The sequence below is a fragment of the Equus asinus genome, chromosome 27 (assembly GCF_041296235.1).
Source record: "Equus asinus isolate D_3611 breed Donkey chromosome 27, EquAss-T2T_v2, whole genome shotgun sequence".
In the NCBI taxonomy this organism is placed as follows: domain Eukaryota; kingdom Metazoa; phylum Chordata; class Mammalia; order Perissodactyla; family Equidae; genus Equus; species Equus asinus.
Window position 1 is genome coordinate 4,643,438 of NC_091816.1, and position 26,543 is coordinate 4,669,980.

At 34.9% G+C, this 26,543-nt stretch overlaps 1 protein-coding gene across 1 annotated transcript in view; it reads left to right on the forward strand.

Moving 5' to 3' along the window:
- The window catches only part of LOC106836908 (disintegrin and metalloproteinase domain-containing protein 5-like), a 186,217-nt gene that overhangs the window by 49,693 nt on the left and 109,981 nt on the right, over positions 1–26,543 (forward strand). The window contains exons 12-13 of the mRNA XM_070499711.1: positions 16,856–16,992; positions 20,981–21,164. Coding sequence (XP_070355812.1) covers positions 16,856–16,992; positions 20,981–21,164 — 321 coding nt within the window. The remainder of the gene's footprint in view (positions 1–16,855; positions 16,993–20,980; positions 21,165–26,543) is intronic.

Sequence of the window (26,543 nt, forward strand, 5' to 3'; positions counted from 1 at the left end):
GCCAATGCAAGTGGGAATGTGGTCTGCCAAGATCTGAGCACTGGTTGCTATGAGCCCTGTCCCCCTTCTCCATCTCCATCTAATCCCTAGTAGTCAAGCTCCACGGATTCCTCCAGTGAACCCCATGAGGTGAGACCTGAGTAGGCCTCCTAGGAAGTGTCCTAAATTTCTGTGGGAGCTGGAAGCCCACCTTGGGCTCTCTTCTCACTGGAGAAGTTGTAGGCCAAGGGGGCCATCCTGGTGTGGTGCTTGTGGAAGTTGATGTGGTCATTGTGTAGCCACTCCTCTTAGCCTTCTAAGGTGGTCCTTCTCAGTCTGTGTTCTAGGAGGGTGATTCAGTCTCACCCCAGGTTCTGGGATTTTCACAGTGGTGTCTTGTCTATGGATAGTTGCTATTTGATCTTTTCTTGAGGGGGACTGAAGTCAGGAATGACCTATGTCACCATGTTGATGACATCACTGCCTATTATTTTTTTATATTCCTTTAGATTTTTGGTATACATCATCATGTTGTCTCTGAACAAAGACAGTTTTACTGCTTCTTTTGTTTCCTTATTTAACTTACTTGGACATCCAGGGCAATGTTATTAGAAGGGATGAGAAAGGACATCCTTGCCTTGCTCCTGAACTTAGAGGAAAATATTCAGTTTTGCATCTTAAGTGTGAAGGTAGCTGTGTGTGTGTGTGTTGTTCCTCTTTATCAGAGAGTGGAAGAGGTTTCCTTCTATTCTTACATCTGCTGAGAGTTAGTATCATGAATGAATTGAATGTTGTTAAATGAATTTCCTTCATCGAGTAAGGTGATCATATTGTTTTTCCTTTTTATTTTCAGTTAATTTAGTGATTATATTAATTGATTTTCAAAATAGTCTGATCTTTCATTCTTAAGTTAAACCCCATTTGGTCATGATCTATTATCATTTTATATTTTACTCTTTTCTATTTGCTATTTTTTTTTGTTAAAGACTTGTTTGTGTATTTATTAGTAATATTGATTTGTAATTTTCTTTTCTTGTGATTCCTTGTCAGATTTGTTGTATTAGGGTTATACTTGCCTCATAAAATAGCTAGGAAGTGTTCCCTCTTTCTCTATTTCCTGAAATAGTTTGCATAGTATTGATATTATTTGTTCCTTAAATATTTGTTAGAATTTGCCAATGAAACAATGTATGGAAGAAGCTTTCTTTCTGGGAAAGTTTTTAATTAAGAAATCAATTTATTGTACAGTTATGGAGTTATTCAGTTTGCTTGTTTATTCTTGTGTAAGTGCTGATAAGTTGTGTTTTTCAAAGAATGTGCCCATTTCATCTACATAATCAATTTTGTCAGTATGCGTTGATCATAATTCTCTCTTATTATCCTGTGGTAGAATCTGTAGTGATATTCCTCCTCCTCCTGCTTTTGGGTTGGTTTTCTAAGGGTTTCTCAATTCTTTCAATTTTTTCTAAGGACCAATTTATAGACTTTGTTGATTCTCTCTGATGTTTGTTTTCTCCTTTAGTGATTCTTTCTCTTTATTAATTTATTTATTCTAATTTGTTTAGATTTATGTTGTTTTCTTTCCTGCTTCTAAAAACAGAAACTTAGATTATTAATTTATTTAAAAACTTTAAAAATATATAGACATTTAAAGCTATGACTTCCTTTTTAGTGTAAGCTTAGCTGCATCCTAGATATTTTAATGCTTTCTTAATTGTTCAGAATGTTTTCTAATTTCCCTTTAATTTCTCATTTGGCTTATGAGATTTACATATGTGTTGCTAAATTTCCAAATATTTGTGATTTTTCTTAATATCTTTTTGCTGACGTGTGACAGGTTAATTCACTTGTGAGAGAATATACTCTGTGCTATTTTAATTATTTGACATTTATTGAGACTTGTTTTCTGCCCCAGGGTATGGTGTATGTTGGCATATTTTTTCAAGTGTGCTTGAGAAAAATGTGTGTTCATTCTGTAGTTGTTAGGTATTGTGTTCTACAAATATTTTCTGTTTAGATGGCTGACAGTGTTTCTGATTTTTGTCTACTTGTTCTCTCAATTACTGAGATTTTGGTGTTAAAACCTCTAATAAATGTGGATTTACCTTTCTCCAATTAGTTCTGCCAATTTCTGATTCATACACTTTGAAGCTCTCTGATTTTAATTGCATAGATATTTAGGATTGCTGCGTATTCTTGATACACTGACCATTTTTTCATTATGAAATGTGACATCAATATAGCAACATCAACTTTATGATGATTGTATGGCTTATATTTTCCTCCCTTTTACTTCTGCCTACTTCTACCACTCTGTACTTATAGTGCATCTTTTGTAATCAGCCTATAATTACATCTGTTTTTTAAAATTCATTCTGACAGTCCTCGATCTTAATTAGAATGCTTAGCTCATTTATATGTAATGTAAGTAATAAGTTCGGGTACAGGGCTACCATCTTGTTATTTGTTTTCCCATTTGTTTCTTCTCTTCTTTTTCCTTTGATCTTCCTTTCCTACTTTGTACTTTTTTGTCCAGTAACATAGATATCTTTTTCATATCACTACCTATTTGATTTACTGTTTTATCACTATATGTAAATACTCTACAACAGTATAATACCATTTACACCTTTCCTTTTTTGTTAAATTTTCATATATTTACAACTACATATATATAATCCCCATAATAAATACAGTTAAGCTTTTCCCCCATTTAAATTGTCAAATGCCCTTCAAAGCAGTTAGGAAAAGAAAAAAAAAATAGTATTGTATATCTCTCTACTCATTTGCAATTTGGAGCACTCTGCAATCTTTGTGCAGATCCAAATTTCTATCTGGAATCATGTCTCTTCATTCTGAAAAATTTGCTTAACTATGTTTTATAGTGTAAAATCTGCTGACATTGAATTCTCTCAGCTTTCATTTATTTAACAATGTCTTTATTTTACTTCATTTATGAAAAATATCTTCACTGGAATATAGAATCCTAGACTACCAATTTTTTTCTTTTAGTACAAGTGTAATTTTATTTTCTTCTGGTTTGCATTGTTTCTGGTGAGGGTATAATCATCCTTCTCCTGTATTAACACGTCTTTTTTTTTCCTTTGGCTGCTTTTATTTTTTTATTTTTGGTGAGGGAGATTGTCCCTGAGCTAACATTTGTGCCAATCTTCCTCTATTTTGCATGTGGAACACCACCACAGTATGGCTTGACGAGCAGTATGTAGGTCCGCGCCTGGGATCCAAACTGGCCAACCCCAGGCTGCCAAAGCAGAGTCACGAACTTAACCGCTACACCACTGGGCAAGCCCCACCTCTGGCTGCTTTTAGAAAGTTCTTTTTCTTTGATTTTCAGCAGTATGGTTATATTATTCCTAGCTCTGTTTTCTTCCAGTTTTATCCTGTTTGTTGTTTGTTGAACTTCTTGGATTAGTGGGTGGATATTTTTCATCAAATGTGAAAAATTTAGAGCTATTATGTCTTCAAACATTTTTTTTCCTGCTCCAATCCCACTTCTTCTGGGATGTGATTACAGCATAGTTAAACCACTTGCCATTATCCTACAAGTCACTTTGTATTCTGATTTTTCAATCTTTTGCTCTGTGTTTCAAGAGATAATTTTTTTAATATGATTTTAAGTCCACTGATCCTTTGTCCAACAGCATTCATTCTGCTGTTAAGCACATTATATGTATATATACTTCTTTTTCAGGGATTGCATTTTTTAATTCTAGAATTTCCACCTAGGTTTGTTTTTTATAGTTTTCATACCTTTGCTGATTTATTCTCCATTTATTCACCCATTCTTTCTAAATTTTTCTGTAACTCCTAAAAGATATTTAGAATATTTGTTTTAAATTCCTTGTCAGTTTCAAAATTAGACTGTATATGAGTCTGTTCCTATGGAAAATTTACTTGTTTGTGGTTTCCATTTTCTTCCTTCTTCACATGTCTCATAATTTTTTATTGTTAACTAAACATTGTGTATATAATAATAGTGGCAATTTGCATAAGGTTTTTGGTCTGTTTGTTAATTTTGGATTCTCAGAGAGCCACTTTTCCTTCTGTTGGCAGCTAAGATGAGGAAGCATGGATTCAAAGTTTACTAACTGTCAAGTTGACCTTGGTCGGGCTAAGATTTAAGAAGGTTAAGCTCCCTTTTCTTTAGAAAAACTACCCATGTGTCTATGAGGTCCAAATGATTTTGCTGAGGAACTAATCTGTTAGATCTTCTCAGTGTTTATCCCTTAGCCCAAAGGCCTTTGGGCATTTGTTTTGCCCTTGGATTCACTTGCTGCAGGCCCAGGGTTCAAGACAGAGAAGACTGTGCTTCGGATCAAGAAGATTTTCAGATTCTCTGTTTTTCACATTCTCATCTTTGGAACCTGAACTGTGATTGAAAATGATGTTAAGAGAAATTCTATACATGAAAATCTATGGGAACCAAACTAAGCAGTGCTAGGAAGAATATTCAAAGCTTTAAATAAATGCAAATGTATGAATATAAATGATTTGAGAAGTTAATGCCAAAGATTAAAAAAAGTAAATGAAAGAAATCAGGGGAAAATAAACTAAAAAGATAAAATCTGGATTAAGTGATTGAAGAAACAGAGCACTGTAGAAATAATCACTACATTTAAAAGACGATTTTTTCCTCATAAAATGAACAAAATATGCAACTTATTAGAATAACCATGAAAAGTAACAAGTAGAGTGCACAAGAGATTACAACGGTTAAAATAACCATCAAAACAGAAAATCTGAAAAATCTTACTCTACTTGATACAATTTCTATGCAAATAAGTAGGAAACATTGATTAAATGTAATAAAACTGACTCAAACAGATAGAAAATTTAAACAGAACAGTCACCTTAGAAGAAGATAAATGCTTTCACAGATAATTCTGTCAACAGTACAGAAAGGGTAGGAAAAAAATCTAAATTCATTTTTGTTTTTAAAGATTGGCACCTGAGCTAACAACTGTTGTCGATCTTTTTTTTTTTTTTAATTTCTCTGCTTTTTCTCCCCAACTCCCCCCAGTACGTAGTTGTATATTTTAGTTGTGGGTTCTTCTAGTTGTGGCATGTGGGATGCTGCCTCAGCATGGCCTGATGAACGGTGCCATGTCCACGCCCAGGATCTGAACCGGTGAAACCCTGGGCTGCCGAAGCGGAGAGTGTGAACTTAACCACTCAGCCATGGGGCCGGCCCCCTCTAAATTCATTTTTATCAAGTGAATATAACTAATACTTAACCATTATAAACTTTGAACCAAAGAATCACATTTATGTATCAAATGCAAATATACTAAATAAAACATTAACAAAAAGAATCGAAGACACACATAAAATTACATTGTGACTGAACTTTATACTTAATTTCTGAGGTGGAGACTTTCTTATTATAAAGTGTCCTTATTTTATTTTATTCTATTCTTGACAGATACCAAGATTGTGAGTATATGTTCTATCTTGTTTGCAGTTTCCTTGTTTATCTTTGCCCATCCTTTTGTTTTTAACCTTTTGGCACGATTTGTTATGTAAGGTATGTCTCTTGTATAAACCATAGAGGTGAATTTTGTGAGTACATCTAAGGAATCTTATTTTTAAAAATTAGTTATTTATGAGTCATGTTTGGTTTTATTTCTGTTATGTGTTTTGTGTTTACTTTGTGTAGTATAATTGCTTCATGTCTGTTTTCTTTGTTTTTTCATTTATAATTTTAAAATAATTTTCTGGGTTTCAGGCAAGATTGTAGTTCTAGTGAATTCCTTTATATCAACACCTCCCTATAAAGTGTTGGTCTTCTTTTTTATGTAGGCTTATACCATTTTATTTGGTGACTTTATATTATATTCTTTCTCTACATTCTGTGTCCCCTTTTCTCTTTCTCTCTCTTCAATTTTAGTTTTGTTATTTCTACTTTACTGGAGTATGTAACATTTACATACTATTAGTCCGTGTTTATATATTCTTAAAGTTAAATTTATGCACCAGTCATTTTTTTTATCTTTTCTTAGTCATGTTCTGGTTGGATGATGTTCATCATTATTATATAGATAACTCAGGAAAGGTTTGTGGGTGTAATGATACCCTAATTCTTACTTGTTTAAAATTATTTTTCCCTAGTGTTGTTACTTACAGGACTGATTGCTGAATAAACATTTGTTGACTTTATGTCCTGGAGTGTCTTAGAAATTTTTCTCTAATCTTGCTGTGATTTATATCTTGCTGTTGAAAAACCCAGTGCCAGATGATTTTATTTTTTAACTGATTGGGCCCTTTTTCCTAGATACTCAGATTATTTTCTTTTTATCTTTAAAATTTAGCTGTTTTACTAGGATATAAAGCAGCAGTACTCTGCATGAGCTTATTTTCACAGGTATGCAGTGTGTCGTTTCAATATGAGGATTCTTTTATGTCAGAATTTCTCTGTATAAATTATAGTTTTAACATGTGATAATTTCTCTGTGTAACTTATAGTTTTAACATTATTTCATATTTTCCTATATAACATGATTATGCATATTCCTTCTATGTCTCTATATTTCTTATTTTCTTCACTGTTTTTCCTTGATCATGATTTATGATTCATATTCTTGTCTCTTTTATTTTCTGTTTTCTCTTGCTTACTATACTTTTGTTTATATGTCTTCACCTTGGATATGTTGTATTTTAGTCTTCATTTCTGAAACAATTTTCTTTTTCTTCAATAATTTCCTGAATTCTGTCACTTCCTGTTTCAATTGTTCCTATTGTTCAATTATTTCAATGTTGAGTTGTTGAGGTTTTGATTCATGCTGTTCTTTCATACTGTAAATACTTGTTTAACTCATATAATTAAGATTGGAGTATTGTATTAGATTTTAATTTTTCTTCACAGGTTTGTTTTTTGGCATATACTCTTCTGCTAAATATTTTAACAGTTGTTTTCTGCTGTTTGTTTCATTTTATCAATAATAATGAGATGATCATATGATTTTACATCTCTAATCATTGATATGGATTATTACATCAATAAACTTATGATTGTTAAATTCTGGGGTAAAATTGATATGGTCATGTTTTACCATAATTGTTATATTTCCTGGATTTGTTTTGCTGCCTTTATTTAGTGGTTGTTTTCTTTTTTGATGAGGAAGATTGGCCCTGAGCTAACATCTGTTGCAAATCTTCCTCCTTTTGCTTGAGGAAGATTGTTGCTGACCTAACATCTGTGACAGTCTTTCTCTATTTTGTATGTGGGATACTGCCACAGCATGGTTTGATGAGCAGTGTCTAGGTCTGTGCCTGGGATCCGAACCTGTGAACCCCAGGCAGCCAAAGTGGAGCTCACAAACTTAACCACTGTAACACCAGGCTGGCCCCGTTAGTGTTTATTATATATGTTAAGGAATGAGATTGATGTACCATTTTCCTTTCTTGTGATGTAATGTCTTTTTTGAGTTTTCCTTACCAAGTTGCATAAAGCAGTAGGGAAGTGATCCCACTTTCTTATTTTCTGAGAGGTTGTTATATCTATCTTAAGTATAACATAAAATTCATAAAGTTCTTCACAATATAATGATATTTTAAATGTATGCATGATCTTTGCTGATTTCATATTTTTAAATCTCGACGTTGACTTTTTGAGTTTGCTCTTTGGTTTTTCTCAATCAGTCTCATTATGTGTTTTCAACTTTATTAGTTTTTTCAAAGAACCAACTTTTGTTCTGTGTCAATTGATAGTTTGGTAGGGTATATGTAAAGATTAGTGGTATTTTTGTGTGTAAGCAAAGGGAATAGGTGGATGTGGTAGTCACAGTCAGAGACACAGCTGGGAGGTTGTGGTAGAAAACTGGATGGGGAGGTGGAAGAGAAGGCACTGAGGAGTGAATGGTCCTCTCCCCAGGGACGCAGAGGATCACTGCCATGAGGCAGATGACTTTGAGGGAAAGCAATAATCTGCATTAGTTTTTAGAATGCCACAGGTAGTAGTAACCTTGACCAGATTTCTCTTTAGACATGGAGTATAGCGATATATGTTTTGATAGAGAGCAAAAGTATGCTAGCATCATGTGCTACACAGACAGCAAGCTCTGGAAATGCAATAGATTCTCTAATATCAAAGAAAGAAAACCAATAAATTTCCTCTATCCAATTTGTGCCATAGGAGAGGTAGTCCATGAGCAGGCCTGGGGTGGAGGTTTTAGTGTCTGATGTGAAGTTGTGTCCAGTGTGGGATGCTGAGTCATCTCTAACATGGAGGTCTTGGGCTGGTGTGACATCATCTGAGGTGATGTCATCTCTAGCAGTGACTTCCTGGGCCAGGACAATGTAGCTTGGGATGTGGAACTGGGGTATCCTTTTTTATTTTTTTATTAAGATTATGATAGTTAGCAACCTTATGAAATTACAGTTTACATTATTGTTAGTCATGTTGTAGGTACACCACGTCATCCCTTGTGCCCTTACCCCACCCCCCCTTTCACCTGTTAACCACCGATCAGTTCTCTTTGTCTATATGTTAACTACCACCTATGAGTGGAGTCGTACAGAGTTCATCTTTCTTTGTCTGGCTTATTTCACTCAACATAATACCCTCAAGGTCCATCCATGTTGTTGTGAATGGGATGACTTTGTCCTTTTTTATGGCTGAGTAGTATTCCATTGTGTATATATACCATATCTTCTTTATCCAATCATCAGTTGCTAGGCACTTATGTTGGTTCCATGTCTTGGCTATTGTGAATAATGCTGCGATGAACATAGGGGTGCCTGGGACTTTTGGAATTGCTGATTTCAGGTTCTTAGGATAGATACCCAGTAGTGGGATGGCTGGGTCATAAGGTATTTCTGTTTTTAACTTTGTGAGAAATCTCCATACTGTTTTCCAAAGTGGCAGCACCAGTTTGCATTCTCACCAACAGTGTATGAGGGTTCCTTTTTCTCCACAGCCTCTCCAACATTTGTCACTCTTGGTTTTGGATATTTTTGCCATTCTAACAGGTGTAAGGTGATATCTTAGTGTAGTTTTGATTTGCATTTCCCTGATGATTAGTGATAATGAGCATATTTTCATATGTCTATTGGCCATCTGTATATCTTCTTTGGAGAGATGTCTGTTCATCTCCCCTGCCCATTTTTTGATCGGGTTGTTTGATTTTTTGTTGTTGAGCTGTGTGAGTTCTTTATATATTATGTAGATTAACCTTTCTCAGATAGATAACTTGTAAATATTTTTCCCAATTAGGGAGCTGTTTTTTTATTTCAATCCTGTTTTCCCTTGCCTTGAAGAAGCTCTTTAGTCTCATGAAGTCCCATTTGTTTATTTTTTCTATTGTTTCCCTCACCTGAGGGGTTATGGTGTCCGAAAAGATTCTTTTGAAACTGATGTCAAAGAGCGTACTGCCTATATTCTCTTCTAGAAGACTTATTGTTTCAGGCCTAATCTTTAGGTCTTTGATCCATTTTGAGTTGATTTTTGTGAATGGTGAAAAGGAATGCTCAATTTTAATTCTTCTACATGTGGCTGTCCAGTTTTCCCAGCACCATTTGTTGAAGAGACTTTCTTTCCTCCATTGTAGGCCCTCAGCTCCTTTGTCAAAGATTAGCTGTCCATAGATGTGTGGTTTTATTTCTGAGCTTTCAATTCTGTTCCATTGATCTGTGCACCTGTTTTGGCACCGGTACCATGCTGTTTTGATTACTGTAGCTTTGTAGTATGCTATGAAGTCAGGGATTGTGATGCCTCCGGCTTTGTTCTTCTTTCTCAGGATTGCTTTAGCAATTCGCGGTCTTTTGTTGCCCCATATGAATTTTAATATTCTTTGTTCAATTTCTGTAAAGAATGTCATTGGGATTCTGATTGGGATTGCATTGAATCTGTAGATTGCTTTAGGTAGTATGGACATTTTAACTATGTTTATTCTTCCAATCCATGTTCATGGAATGTCTTTCCATTTCTTTATGTTGTCATTGATTTCTTTCAAGAAAGTCTTGTAGTTTTCGTTGTATAGATCTTTCACTTCCTTGGTTAAATTTATCCCAAGGTATTTTATTCTTTTTGTTGCGATTGTGAATGGGATTGAGTTTTTGAATTCTTTTTCTGTTAGCTCATTGTTAGCATTTAGAAATGCTTCTGATTTATATATGTTGATTTTATACCCTACAACTTTGCTGTAGCTGTTGATTGTTTCTAATAGTTTTCCTATGGATTCTTTGGGGTTTTCTATATATAAGATCATGTCATTTGCAAACAGCAAGAGTTTTAATTCTTCGTTGCCTATTTTGATTCCTTTTATTTCTTTTTCCTGCCAAATTGCTCTGGCCAACACCTCCAGTACTATGTTGAATAAGAGTGGTGAAAGTGGGCACCCTTGTCTTGTTCCTGTTCTCAGAGGGATGGGTTTCAGTCTTTGTCCATTGAGTATGATGTTAGCTGTGGGTTTGTCATATATGGCCTTTATTATGTTGAGGTACTTTCCTTCTATACCTATTTTATTGAGGGTTTTTATCATAAATGGATGTTGGATCTTGTTGAATGCTTTCTCTGCATCTATTGAGATGATCATGTGGTTTTTGTTTCTCATTTTGTTAATGTAGTGAATCACGTTGATTCACTTGTGGATGTTGACCCATCCCTGTGTCCCTGGTATAAATCCCACTTGGTCATGGTGTATAATCTTTTTGATGTATTGCTGTATTCAGTTTGCCAAAATTTTGTTGAGGAATTTTGCATCTGTGTTCGTCAGTGATATTGGCCTGTAGTTTTCCTTCTTTGTGTTGTGCTTTTCAGGTTTGGGGATCTGGGTGATGTTGGCTTCAAAGAATGTGTTACAGAGTACTCCATCTTCCTCAATTTTCTGGAATAGTTTGAGAAGGATAGGTATTAAATTTTCTTTGAATGTTTGGTAGAATTCTCCAGAGAAGCCGTCTGGTCCTGGACTCTTATTTTTGGGGAGGTTTTTGATTACTGTTTCTATTTCTTTACTTGTGATTGGTCTATTCAGATTCTCTATTTCTTCCTGATTCAGTGTGGGGAGGTTGTAAGAGTCTAGGAATTTACCAATGTCTTCTAGGTTGTTCAATTTGTTGGCATATAGTTTTTCATAGTATTCTCTTATGATCCTTTGTATTTCTTCGGTATCTGCTGTGATTTCTCCTCTCTCATTTCTAATTTTATTTGTTTGAGACTGCTCTCTTTTTTCTTAGTGAGTCTAGCTAAGTGTTTATCAATTTTGTTAATTCTTTCAAAGAATTAACTCTTTGTTTCTTTGATCCTTTCTACTGTCTTTTTTGTTTCAATATCGTTTATTTCTGCTCTAATTTTTATTATTTCCCTCTTTCTACTGACTTTGGGCTTTGTTTGTTCTTCTTTTGCTAATTCTGTTTGGTGTCATTTGAGGTTGTTTATGTAAGATTTTTCTTGCTTATTGAGGTGAGCCTGTATTGCAATGAATTTCCCTCTTAGGACTGCTTTTGCTGTGTCCCAAATAAGTTGGTATTGCGTGTTTTCATTTTCATTTGTCTCCAGATAATATTTGATTTCTTCTTTAATTTATTCAGTAATCCATTGTTTGTTTAGTAGCATGTTGTTTAGTCTCCACATTTTTGTCCCTTTCCCAGCCCTATTCTTGTAGTTGACTTCTAGTTTCACAGCATTATGATCAGAAAAGATGCTTGATATTATTTCAACCTCTTGAATTTATTGATGCTTGCTTTGTTTCCAAAGATAAGGTATATCCTTGAGAATGTTCCATGCGCATTTGAGAAGAATGTGTAACCTGCCGTTTTTGCATGAAGTGTGCTATACATATCTATTAAGTCCATCTGGTCTAATTTTTCATTTAATTCCATAATTTCCTTGTTGGTTTTCTGTCTGGATGATCTATCCATTGGTGTTAATGGGGTGTTGATGTCCCCTACTATTATTGTATTGTTGTTGATGTCTCCTTTTAGTTTTGTTAATAGTTGCTTTACAAATTTTGGTGCTCCTGTGTTGGGTGTGTATATATTTATACGTGTTATGTCATCTTGGTAGAGTGTTATTTTTAGCATTATATACTGCCCCTCTTTGTGTTTCTTTATATGTTTTGCTTTGAAGTCTACTTTGTCTAATATAAGTATGGCAACACCTGCTTTATTTTGTTCATTATTAGCTTGGAGTATTGTCTTCCATCCCTTCACTCTGAGTCTGTGTTTGTCTTTGGGGCTGAGGTGTGTTTCTTGGAGGCAGCATATTGTTGGATCTTTTTCTTTGATCCATCCTGCCACTCTGTGTCTTTTGATTGGAGAGTTCAATCCATTTACATTTAGAGTGATTATTGAAACGTGGGTGCCTATTGCTGCCGTTTTATCACTAGTTTTCTGGTTCTTTTGCATTTCCTTTGTTTTCGTCCCATGACTTTTGGATTCCTAATTCAGGTAGGTAAATTTCTGTATTGGTTTTCTTCTTATTTGTAATTTGTGTCTTTATTCTTGTTATTTGATTAATGGTTACCAGGTGGTTTGTATAACACATCTCATAGATGAGATAGTCCTTTTTCTGATAGCCTCTTATTTCCTTAAATTAAAATGTTTCATCCCTTGTCTCTTCCCCTTCTAGGTTGTTATTGTCAGATTTTTTTCCCTCTTCCTTCTTGTGTTGTGAGTTTGTGGTTAAAATGACAAGGTTATATTTATTCTTGGTGTTTCCGTTCTGTTTATCTTTAATGTTTTATTTAACTTTTACTAACGTGTTCTGATGGAGAGCTGCTACTTTCTGTTATTGTCCTTATGCTTATCTCCTTTGATCTGGGTTTTGGAACCCCTTTCCTTTTTTTGATTTTTCAGGTATGAGGTTCTTCCTGAGCATTTCTTGAAGAGGAGGTCTTGTGGCAATGAACTCCCTTAACTTTTGTTTATCTGGGAAAGTTTTTATTTCTCCATTGTATTTGAAGGATATTTTTGCTGGGCAGAGTATTCTTGGCTGCAGGTTTTTGTCCTTCAGAGTTTTGAATATATCATTGCATTGTCTTCTAGCCTGTAACGTCTCTCCTGAGAAATCTGCTGATAGCCTTATGGGGGTTCCTTTGTGCGTTATTTTCCTCTGTCTGTCTGCCCTTAGTATTTTCTCTTTGTTGTTGACTTTTGCTAGCTTCACTACTATATGCCTTGGGGTTGGTCTTCTTACATTGATGAAGTTTGGAGATCTATTGGCTTCTGTCACATGAAGTTCCATCTCTCTCCCCAAGTGGAAAGTTCTCAGCCATTATTTCTTTGAACAGGCCTTCTGCCCCTTCTACTTCTCTTCTCCCTCTGATATACCTATAATCCTTATGTTGCATTTCCTAATTGAGTCAGGTAATTCTTGGAGAGTTTCTTCGTTTCTTTTTAGTCTTAGTTCTCTCTCCTCTGTCTGCAGCATTTCTATATTCCTGTCCTCCAAATTGCTAATTCTGTCCTCCATATTATCGACCCTACTATTCAGAGTGTCCAGATTTTTGGTAATCTCCTCCATTGTGTTCTTCACCTCCAGTATTTCTAATTGGTTCTTCTTTATAATATCAAGCTCTTTTGTGACATAGCTCCTGAATTCGTTGAGTTGTCTATCTGAATTCTCTTTTAACTTGTTGAGTTTTTTAATAATGGCTATTTTGAATTTATCATCATTTAGGTTGTAGATTTCATTGTCTTTTGGATTGTTTTCTGGGTACTTGTCATTTTCCTTCTGTTCTGGAGATTTAATATATTTTTTCATACTGCTTGATGGTGTGGATTTGTGCCTCCACATAGAGATAGAGTTTAGTTACTGCTTCCACTTGTTTCAACTGGTGTGGGCGGGAGCAGCTGTTTAGACTGCGCTGACCAGGAACCTTGTCAGCTGTTACTGACTGGACCTGGGCCCCTCTTCATAGTCACAGTGGTCCTTTGGGGTCCCTCATCAGTTGTGGGGGCAATCGCAAGGGGGCCCCAGGCTGCTGGTGCATACTGTTGCAGACCACCTAGACACGCTCCCTCCTTATGGTCTGCAGTGGTGTTATGGGCTTTCCCAGCAGCTGGGAGCAGAATCACCTATAATTGCAATTGCAATCTGTCACTGTCAGAGCCCACAAGATCTCACTTGTCCACTGTAGGTCCCAGCAGAGCTATGGGTATCTTCTGAAGTCTGTGGTTAGCTCACCTAGCTGTGCTACTTTTGCCCTAGGGCCTTCCATCCTTGTGATTGCTGGTCAGGGCCTCTCCACTAGTGCTGTGCAGAGGCTTTCGCTGAGGCTGCTGTGGGAACCTGGAGTTACCCCCTGGGCCATGGAGCCGGTCTTCTGGAGCTCCACCCAGCCCCAGACCACTCCCACAGAATCTCTAGGAGCCCCTTGCCCCGTCTGGGACACAGCCAGAGTCCATGGGCCTGGCAGTGGCTGGCAGGCTGCTGCCTTGCAGGGAATTCTCCTCTTTGGGAGCTTCTGAGGGCTGGGAAGGGCCTCTCTGCTAATGGTGAGCAGAGGCTTTCCCTGCTAGCAGTGCAGGACCCTGGAGTTTTCCCCTGGGCCGTGGAGCTGGGTGCTGGAGCTCCACCTGGCCCCCAAGCTCACCCACAGGATCTCTGGGCACCTCTTGCTCCGTCTGGGGCACAGCTGGAGTCTGTGGGCCCGGCAGTGGTTGGCGGGCTCCTGCCCTGCCGGGAATTATGCTCTTTTGGAGCTTCCTGGCATTTTGAATGCTGGGCAGGGCCTCTCTGCTAATGGCGAGCAGAAGCTTTCTCTGCCAGTGGTGTGGGACCCTGGGGTTTCCCCCTGGCCTTAGGTGTAATCGTGGGGGGCTTAGGTAGGCCTGTAGTCACCTGTTTCCACTGTCGCTCCACTGGTGAGTGCACACTCCTGCCCTTGGTGCGTGACGATGCTATGGCACAGTCCGCTGGAAGAGAGACTCTTGCAGGTACTAGGCTGTGTGGGGCTCGGGAGTTGGAGAGTTTTCACCTATCTCCACATCTTCCCCTGGGGGAAGTCCATCCACCTTCCAATGTATAGCAGCATGGGTCTCTCAGGTGTCTTGAGATGCTATATAGATATCCTTTGTTAATTGATGAATGTCCAATTAGTTGTAGATTAGAAGGGGGAGAGACAAAGAAGACTACTCATTCCACCATCTTGGTCCCACCTCTGGGGTATCCTTTTCAACTTGATACCCACTTAAGTTAATGTAGGTCTTGTTTGTGTGACTGAGGTTTTATAATAATGCTGAGGCACTTGTGTAATTTGAAGGCAATGTTGGACATGGGACTTATAAATAGCTTTTAACTCAAAGGGCTTGTGAGTGCATAGCTAGCAAAAGTGATGTTGGCATCTGTGCCCAAGGGTGACTGGCACAGTTAAAACCCAAATGAGGCATGATTGGATCTAAAAGCACCCAACAGTTTCAGATTTTGCCCTGTTAGATGATGAGAAGGGTTCTGCTATAAATGCATTTTAAATTATATGACTTGATTTGGGTGTACATTGTTAATCAGGGTGTCAGATTGTTTGTCATTTAAAGTGTCTATGTCTGAGGTTGGGGGTACAGAATAAGCTGTATACAGACCCTTTAATTTGGCCAGTTACTATGGGCCCTTTGTCACAGTTGTTAGTTTGCTTGGTGACAGGCAAGCTGGTGAGGTCTTTGGGTTGTAAGATTTGTGTAAGCCAAACTCAGTGGCACATGGGCCTCAGCATTTGCCATTGTCTCGTTGAAGCAATGACTTACTTGGAGGATTGGACCTTCAGACTGCAAACCAATGAAAGCACCTAGACCAATTACAATGAGACCAACAGTCATTAAGATGTCTTCACCTCAGACTCTAAAACCTCCACCCTAGGCCTGCTCAAGGACTGCCTTTCCTATGGCACAAATTGCATAGAGGAAATTTATTGGTTTTCTTACTTTGACATTAGAGATTCTGTTGTATTTCCTGAGCTTACTGTGTGTAACCCATGCTGCTGGGCCACTTTCAAGCAGCTTCACTTGATGGTTTTATGTCTGTGATGGTGGGAGTTTAGGCTCAAATTGGTCTCATATCAGATTAGCTGCTGCCTAGGCCATGGGAAAATCTATGGTTAGCAGATCTCAGGAGAGTATGCAAATTGGATCTGGCCTCCAGCCCTTATGAGATAGGGCAAGATAAAAAAAAAATTATAAAGATATGGGAGACATAACAAAAGGGCCTCATATATAATGAGTCTTTATTTACCTCAAGGGTTAGCATGTGAGGATTTGCTTCCAAGCTCAGTCTTGTGGCTGTTGGCTGACTTTAGAAAATCTGTCCAAGTTCACTCATGTGGACCTCTCCGTAGGCCTACTTGATGACATAGTAACTGGCTTCCCCCAGAAAGAGCAACAGAGAGTGAGACACAGAATCCAAGAGGTCAGCCTTTTTTATAACCTATCTTGGAAATGATGAGCCATCACTTCTTCTATATTCAGTTGATGAGAAGCAAGTCCAGCCTACACTCAATGGAGTGGGACTATGTGAAGACCTACAAATGAGAAGGCAGGGGTCATTGGCATCCATTTTAGAGGCTGCCTACTATTAAGAGAATGTAGAATTGATTATTAAAATAAAAGATTAAAGGTATTTTGTTTAAAATAATTCAAAGAAGCAATACAATGTGAGATTTAAGACTCTATTAGATTTGCTAAGATAGCTGGTATTGTCATTAAGTATTTCAAAATTAAAGTGTTGTGTTTACTCATCTGTGTTTAATGTCTAACATCCAAATGCCTATATAACTCTACTCCAGTTGTATCTACAAGGTGTCTTAGATGCCTTCATAAGTTAAACATGATTTTTATGTACTAATGTTTGATTATAGTAAATATTGTCTTCTTTATAACTGAATAGCATTCTTAGCTAACTCTTTTTTTAAATTTTCCTTATATTTAGTATCCTGAGGGCTTGTCCTTGGAGTCGTACACTGTCAGTGTTGTGCAGCTGCTCGGCTTTAATCTGGGGTTGAGTTATGACGATGCTGACGGCTGCTATTGTTCGGGAGATATTTGCACAATGTCACCAGATGCAGTGTAAGACAATGTTCTTTGTTATGTGTATACATTCCTTTTTAAAAATATTTTCATCAGGAACTTTTACACTTCTGTTAACCAAACTGAAGTAAATGACAGTTATAGAACACTGTGCCCAACTACTTCAGAATACACATTCTTTTCAAGTGCAGACGGAACACACACCAAAATAGGCCCAACACTCCCCCAGGCCCCTTCACCCCTGGGCAAACGTTCTTCTTCCTTCCTAACCTTCCAGAGTCTAGCTTGTATTTCTCTTCTGGCTGGATTGAAGGTACCCTCTAGGGACAGATGATGTGAGTTATATAGTTTTAGTGATTCTGGTAAGTTAAATGCTTTGGTATTTGTATTTAAAACTGGCATTGTGCAATATAAGGATGAATAGTACAATTCATGTTAATAATTTAAATTAAAAATATTTTATCTTGAAATACATTAAATTGCAAATAAATGACACTATGACCCATTGAGAGAGAGAGATTGCTGAAGAAAGGAAAAAACTTATTTTAGAATCATAAATAATACTTTCCCCCTACTTTGTAAGCAAGGGGCCCTGGATTTCTATTTTTCATTGTTTCCCACAAATTATATAGTCAGTCCTGGTGGTTTCACATTAGCACCAAGACTTTGTATGCTCAGTATGTTTAATCTGAATCATTTTAGTGGATATGTAGTTTTTTCTCATGTTGGTATTAATCTGCATTTCCCTAGAGGCTAATGATATTGAACATATTTTCAAGCTTAATAGTTTTGTATATCTTCTTTGGTGAAGAGCCTATTCAAAACTCTTGTTCGTTTTTGTAAAGAAAGATTGAGATTTTCATGCTCTTCTTGAGTTGTAAGAATTATTTATATATTCTTGCTGTGAGTCCTTTATCAGGTACACGACTTCCAAATATTTCCTCCATATAGTGCCTTTTTTAGAAAATGTTTTTACTTTTGATGACGTACAGTTTATCAGTTGTTTTCTTTTATGCATCATGGTTTTATAGCTGTTATATGCAGTTTTATGATCCATTTTTAGTTTATTGTGTATACTTAACTTTATTTTTATTTTGGCTATGCGGATTTCCAAGTATTCCAATACCTCTTGTTGAAAAGACTCATCCTTTCCCCCGCTTAATTGCCTTAGGCAACTTTGTCAAAAAATAGAAGGAACATAAATGCGTGGATTTTTATTGGAATCTCTATTTTGTGTCATTAACCTGTATGCCTACCCTTATGGAAAAGCGTACTGTCTTTATTACTGTAGCTTTATATTGAATTTTGAAATCAGGTAGTGCAAATCCTCAAGTTTTTTCATCTTTTCCAAAATAGTTTTGGCTGTTCTAGGTCCTTTGCATTTTCATATACATTTTATTATCAGCTTTCCAATTTTTATGAAAACTCCTGTGATTTTGATAAATATTGCATTATCAAACAATTGTATAATTAAATTTTGGGAGAATCAGCATCTTAACAATATTGGGTCTTTTGATACTTGAATATGGCATATGTCTTAATTACTTAGGTCTTTTAAAATTTTTCTCAGCAATGTACATTATTTTACAGTTTACAGGATTTGTACTTGTTTTGTTAAATTTATCCTGAAGCATTTTATTATTTTCTTTTGCTCTTATGGATAGAATTGTTTTCTTAATTTCATTTTAAGATTCTTCATTGCTAGTACATAGAAATATAATTGATTTCTGTATGTTAACTTTCTGTGCTGCAAACTTGCTAAACTCATTAGAAGTTCCAGATTTCGTTTGTTGATTCCTTAAGATCTTCTACAAACAAGATCTTGTCATGCATGAATAAGAACAGTTTTATTTTTTCCTTTCTATCTATTTGCATGAAATTCCTTTTTCTTGCTTAATTGCACTTGAAATAACTTCAGTCCAATGTGAATTGATGTGGTGAAAGTGGATATTCTTGCCTTGTTACCAATCTTATGGGAAAAGCGTTCAGTTTTTCATGATAAGTATGATGTTAGCTACAGTATTTTTTAAAAAATAAATGCCTTCTCTTCTAAAATAGTATCTTTTATTCCCTTGTATGTTATGTTGTTTTATTTTTCTTCATCATTCCAATAACTATCTGACTTATTTCACATATTTATTTTCTGATGTTCATACTTTTTGCCCTCAACAGGTACTTGGTCTACTTTTTACTACATACCAGTTACCTAGAAAATTGCTCAGTAAATATGTTGCCAATAATGACTTAATCAGCTCAGTATATTTTGTCATTATTTCACTTTATCCTTTGATTATGGAATCCATGATATCCTCAATTTTTGTAAAGGCACAAAGTAGATAATTAAATTTATTTCTTCTCCCCTTGATAAATCATTTCTCAGAAAATATTATTTCACCATCTTTTTGAGTGTTTTATTTACATGCTTTATAAAAAATCAACTTTATTGAGGTATGATTTGTCCACAATGAAATTCATACACTTTAAGTGTATGAGTTTATGACTTTTGACAAACATATATAAATCTCTGAACCACAGTGTCAGTCAGGCTATGCAACATTTCCATCTCCACAGAAAGTTTCTTTGTGACCCTTGGCTCTCCTACTTTCCTCTCTTGCCACAGACAACCACTGATCTGATTTCTATTTACAGTTAGTTTTCTTTGCTCTAGAATTGTAAGACAGTAATTTCTCTGACTTGTTTAAACATTATTCTTTAATTGTTTAAGTATATTTGTAGTGACTGCTTTTAACTATCAGTATGCCAAACCTAATACCCAGGCCATCTCAGTGTTGATTTCTATTAGCTGCTTTTCTTATTGACTATAGATCACATTTTCTTATTTCTTTATATGTCCATTATTATTATTATTAGCATATTGGATATTGTTGATAACAGAATAGAAAGTGTGGATTCCCCTACCTTCCTCTGAAAATCATTGATTCTTTTTCTACCAGGTAATTCATTTATTGGCTAATCATGTTGAAATTTATATGCTTGGTTTTATACTTTCTTAGTGTGACTCTATGGAAAACTCAAGATATTTCAGAATCCCTCTAAATTGTTGAGACTGAACTTTCAAACTCATTCTCCTCTGGGTATCTTGTCAGAACTTGAATTTAGGCTCTGTTAAAATTGATATAGAGTAGATTTTAGTGTAAGGCAGAGGTCAGCCAATAACAATTCATAGACCAAATTTGGCTGGCTGCTTGTTTTGTAAGTAAAATTTTATTGAAATATGGCCAGGTTTATTGGTTTGAATATTATTTATGGCTGCTTTTGCACTACAATGGCAGAGCTGAGTAGTTGCAATGAGGTATATTACATATAAGCCTAGAATATTTATTATCTGGCCCTTTACAGAAAAAGTTTGTCACCTCCTGGTCTAGGGCATAGTCTTTACTCTTAAATCATATTCTTTCTAGTGTTTCAGTTGGATGCTGAGGTGCTACCAAAGTGCGAACAGCCCTCACTCCATCAGAGCAGGAACTCCTGTTGCCTCTCCCATAGTGTGCTTCAAACAACAGACTTTAATTTGAAAAATGTTTAATTCTGGAGAGCAAAAGCTCTAAAATATGCTACTAAAGTTGATACAGACTTATTCATGTCAGTATTTACAGAAAAACTACAAAAAGGATATAAGTGGATAAAAAGTATATTAAACACTGAGTCCAAAAATGTAAGATTCTGTTGTTTGGCACTGGGAAGGTAAATAAGAACAACACAGTTCCTATGTTTAAAGATTTAATAAAGGTCATAAGATAGATAAATAATAGGTCTTGTTTAAACAAGATGGATAGCAATAAAAAGATTTTGGAATTTTTAATTTTCATTACAGGAATTTTCTTGATGAAATGTAAAAAAATGTCTTAAAACATGTTAGCAATGCAATCAGTAATTTTATAAGCGTGCTTATTGTTCCCATGGATAATAATGCTCTTCAAATCTCTCTTCAAAATAGCATACATTTGGTGAAATGCAAAGATCTACAGCAGTAATGTTTGTCATACTGATTTTTTTTATATTTTAGGTACTCTGGGGGTGCAAAGGATTTTAGCACCTGTAGCTTGGATGACTTTAAACATTTTGCTTCACATTCTGGCCTTAAGTGTCTTCATAATATCCTTCCTGATACACCAGTTTACAAACAGAGGAAGGTATGTGGCAATGGAGTCTTGGAAGCAGATGAACAATGTGACTGTGGCACTCTTGAGGTTAGTAGAAAGTTTTTCAAAGATTTTCCATTGCCTATATATGTGTATAGTAGTTGGAAAAGATGATATAGACCTTGTCTTTTAGGAAAATGAATTTTTAAAAGATCTTTGGGGAATACGGAAGCCTTTAGGTCTCCTGTTTGCTATTTTCTGAAGTGCAGAGCAAAGGTTCTTTAAATAATGTTTCGATTTCCTCAAATATTACCTTCTTACTTTCTTTAGTGTATGCTTCAGCTCCAAATTTATAATTAGTTATCACAAATAGTGTCTAAGGAGTTGAAGAAGTATGCCTTTAATAATAAGCAGTAACAAAAACAGACAAGAACATCTAAAGACTATAGACTATTACCAATGTGATAGAAAAATGCATAGTTTGCTAAAATAGGGAGAAAAAGTTTTGTATTGACAGGTGGTGCCAATTTAAAATATTTGAAAATTAATTCTGTCACTTGTATAAAATATAAAAATATAGACGAATTTAAGAACATATTTAATAAAGACACTTCTAACAAAGTACTTGAAAAAATATAGAACTAAGATCAAATCAAAACAAAGATGAGAGATGATAGAGAAGGTGTTGACAACAAAGTGAAGTAGTCATATGAAAACTGTCAGAGATGGTACTTGTAAAATATGGAATATACTACACATGTAAATATATATTAAAATTTAAAAAATATATATTATATACAAATATATATATTTATATATGCTACATATATAATATTAAGTGGCACTGGAACACATCTAATAGAAGAAAGAAGCCAGAGCAGAGTTTACTCTTGAAAAACTGCAGCCGGAATAGGTAAGAATTGTGAAATTATGTCTTTCTAGCCTAAGGGTGCTCCTCCACCTCCACAGCTGTGGCCGAATTAAATGGCTGTGGAAAACTGCAGCCCTCCTGACTCAATGTGGCAGAGAACAGAGTTCAGAGATGAGAGCCACTAGAAACTTAAGGAGAAAATCCTGAAAATGAGAGAATTGTGAAAGTTTAAGTCCTAAAATCTGATTATTAACTGTATAAATATGCATGGACCAGAAATACTCCATGGGGCAGAAAAGAATGGTGAGGCCCTTGAAAGACACATGTGTACCAGGTGAGCTCTGTGAGTTTGATGGGTATTTTTAAGAGAATATTTCTCAACTACATGCAACTCAGGCAGCAGAAATCTGATGACTTATTAGTTTCAGATTTCGGAATATAGAGCCTGAGACTGGAACTGCAATTGGAAATTAAAGAGGAATCTTCAGAAACAAGGAAACTGCAGAAGATTGTATTCTGAAATCTAAGTGCTATCTCTGCCTAAATCCTTAGCTGAATGCTACATTATATCAGGGAATCAAGCTAAAAGTTCAGCAGCTGGCAGCCGTATGAGTTGAGCAGAGGTAGCTGCTGCACACTGTGGGGGAGACAAAGTTTACAGTTTATTCCCAGGCAACTTAATTCCCTGCAAGGAAAGCAAGTCTCCAGAATGACACAGCTGGATACAGTCATTGTATCATGTTATCCATAATGTCCAACTTATTAACCAAAAATTACTGGACATTCAGAGAAACAGAAAAGTGTGAACAACATTCAGGAAAATAGGCAGTTAAGGAAAACTGACTCTGAGAAGTCCAAGATATTGTATTTAGCAGATAAAGACTTCACAGTAGTTATTTTGAATGTTTTAAGAGAATTAAAGGAAATTATGCTCAAATAATTTAAGGAAAAATTAATATAATGAGTGAATAGTTTGGGATCTCAACAGATAAATGATTCTATTAAAACATATAAAAACATATAAGCTTAAAGTCTAGAACTGAGAAGTACAATAACTGAAATGAAAAATTCATTGGATGGGCCCAAAAGCTGATGAGAGATGTCAGAAGAAAGAATTAACGAACCTAACAGTAGAACAATAAGAATTATATAATCTATAGAGCAGAGAGAAAAAATGTTGAAGAAAAATGATCAAAACCTCAGGGACTTGACAGGAAATGTAAGTAGCCCAATATACCTGTAATTGGATTTCAAGATAAAGAAAAGAGAAGTGTGGCAGAAACAAAATATTTTTTAGGAACAATGCTTATTATTTTCCGTATTTGAAGAAAAACATTTACTTACATATCTAAGATGCTCAGATAACTACAAGTAGATAGAGGCAAAGAAAACCAATTCTATACACAGCAAAGTAAAACCTCCCAAAGTCCCAATATAAAGGAAAACCTTCATTGCAGCCTAAAAGTAGACACATTAGATATGCGATGCAATGATACAAAATGTAGCTGACTTCTTATCACAAATAATGGAGGTCAGTAGACTTTAGAATGACACACGTGCTGAAAGAAAAAAAAGTCAATGAAAAAAATTCTATACCCAAAGAAATTATCCTTTAAAATGGAAGCAAATAAAGTTAATGAGAGAATATGTCACCAGTAACTTGCCCTACAAAAAAATTCTAAGAATTTGAAATTTTTCAGGCTGAAAGGCCAAGGCAGTAGATGATTGATCTACAGAAAGAAAGATGAGCACAAAAAATGGTAAATATGTGGGTAAATATCAATAATTATGTTTATGTTTTCTCTTTTCTGCTCTTTATTTGACTGTGCTATATACATGTACACATATGTAAATATATATGCACACTTATATAGTATGCATTCATATATAAATACACATGCATATATAAATATGCATACACATGTACATAGATATGTGTATATTTATGTACATATAAAAGCATGTGTATATATATGTACAAATGTGTATATACATTTAGACACAGAAATACATATATACATACACATATACGTGTATATCTACTTATCTGTATCTGTATAGCTACGTTATGCAATAACAATGATAGCACTAAAGATGGAAGTGTAAATTGAGATAAATATTGCAGAGTTTCTATAATTTACCTGAAAAAAAATCAGTATTAACTCTAAGTCCATTATGTACTTTAAAAATACCTACCATAAATACTAGAGCAAATATTGAAAAATTATGCAAAGAGATATAGCTAAAAAATCAATAGAGAAGTCAAAATGAAATGCTGGACATACTTCATACACAAAATAAGGCAAGAAAGGAAGAATCTTGGAACAAAAATAAGACAAGGAAAATAGGAAACAAACAGAAAAATGACAAATTGAAATACACATATTAATAATTATATTAAATGTAAACAGGTAAAACACTGATCAAAAGGCACACATTGTCAGACTAGATAAAAATCAAGAATCAATTACATGCTATCTGTAAAAGATACATTTTAAGCCCAAATGCCCTGTAAGGTAGGAAAAGCAAAGAATGGAAAAGGGTATAACAAGCAAACAGTAAATATAAGAGAACTGTAGTGACTATATTAGTATAAAGAGTAAACAAAGAGATATAGTAATCTTTTAAAATGATAAAAAGGTAAATATATAAAGAAGATATAACAACAATAAATATACATTTAAATTTATAAAAATATATCATATTTACACACAAACACATACACATGTTAGATCTTCAAATTTCATGAAGCAATCACTGATAAAACTAAAGGGAGAAAGAGGCAAATCCACTATTGTATTTGGAGGTTTACTTCGGATCTCTCAGCAATTGATAGAACAACTAGACAAAAAGTGAGTAAGGATGTAGAAGACCTGAAGAATACTATCAACCACCTTAATATAATTGATATTTACTGGCTACTATATTTAATAGCTAAATAAAAACATTCTTTTCAAGTGAACTTGGAATATTCATCAAGATAGAGTATATTCTGAGCCATGAAGTCAGTCTCAACATATTTATTTTGCATTGAGAATTAAATTAGAAATCAAGAATAATAAGATATCTTGAAAAGCCCCCAAATATTTGGAAAATAAGCTATCACTTCTTAATGGCCCATGACTCAAAGAAGAAATCACAAAGGCAATTAGAATATATTTTTAACACTATGCAAATGAAAACATATCAAAACTTATGAGCTTCAGCTAACACAGTGTTTTGAGTAAACTGTAAAGCTTTAAATGCTTATAATAGAGAATAAAAAATGTCTGAAGTAAATTATTTAGGATGCTACTTTAGGGAACTAGAATATTAGTCTAAATTAAATGCAAAATAAATAGAAGGAAGTAGTCATAAAATAAAAGCAAAAATCTGTGAGGTAGAAACCAAAGAATGAAAATCAATGAAAATAAAACTGGTGCTTTGGAAAAAATTAATCTACTTAATAGACCTTTCGCTGTGCTGATGAAAGGAAAATGAGACAAAAACTAATAATATCAGGAAAGAAAGAGGGCACATTACTACATATTCTACGTATATTAAAAATAAATATTAAAAAATACATAAATAAATTTTGCAATTTAGGTAAAATTGGCAAGTTTCTTAAAGGACTCAAATTATCACAAATGATATAAGGAGAAAATTTGAACAGCTCTATATTTAGTGAAGAAATTAAATTTGTAATTAACATATTTTCACATAGAAACACCAAACTGATATTACTTCACTAGTGAATTTTATCAAACATATATGGAAGAAATAATGCCATTATACATGAATCTTCTGATAATAGATGAAAGAGGCATTTTGCAACTCATTTCATAAAGTGAGTATTGGTCTGAAGTCAAAACTAGACAGGAAAATTAAAAGAAAAGAAAATCACACCAATATTCCTCATAAACAAAATATAAATAGTTTAACAAGTCTTGATCAAATAGGGTTTATCCCAGGAATACAAGGTTGTTTTAACATATTCAAGTCATTTAGTGTAACTCACCATAATAACAGAATAGTGGAGAAAAAAAAGCATTTGAGAAAATTTAGCACCAATTCATTATAACCTCTCCCAGAACTGGAGGAGTAGAAGAGAACCTCCTCACTCTAATAAAGTACATCTCTGAAAAAACTACAACTATCGTCATACTCTCTAGTGAAAGACTCAATGTTTTCCCTTAATATCTGGAGCAAGGCAAAGATGTTCATTCTCACCACTTCCTTCAACATTGTAGTGGATGCTACAGCCATTGCAGTAGGACAAGATAAAGAAAGACATATGCTTTGAAAGGAAGAAGTAAAATTGTCTTTAATCAAACTCAATTTGGCCACGTGACTAGAGAATCCTAAGCAGTCTCCCCCCAAAAGCTACCAAAACTAATTAGTTGAATGCAAGTCACTGGATACAAGGTAAATCTAAAACAATTCAAACGGATTTCTATGTATAAGCAATAAACAAACAGAACATGAAACAAAAAGTACACTTCCATATACATTGTTTCAGAAAACATGAAACATATATACAGAAATTTTAACAGAATATGTGCAAGATCTGTAAAATAAAATCTTAAATTGCTCAGAGAAATGAAAGAAGATTGGAAGAACGGAGACATATCCCAGTT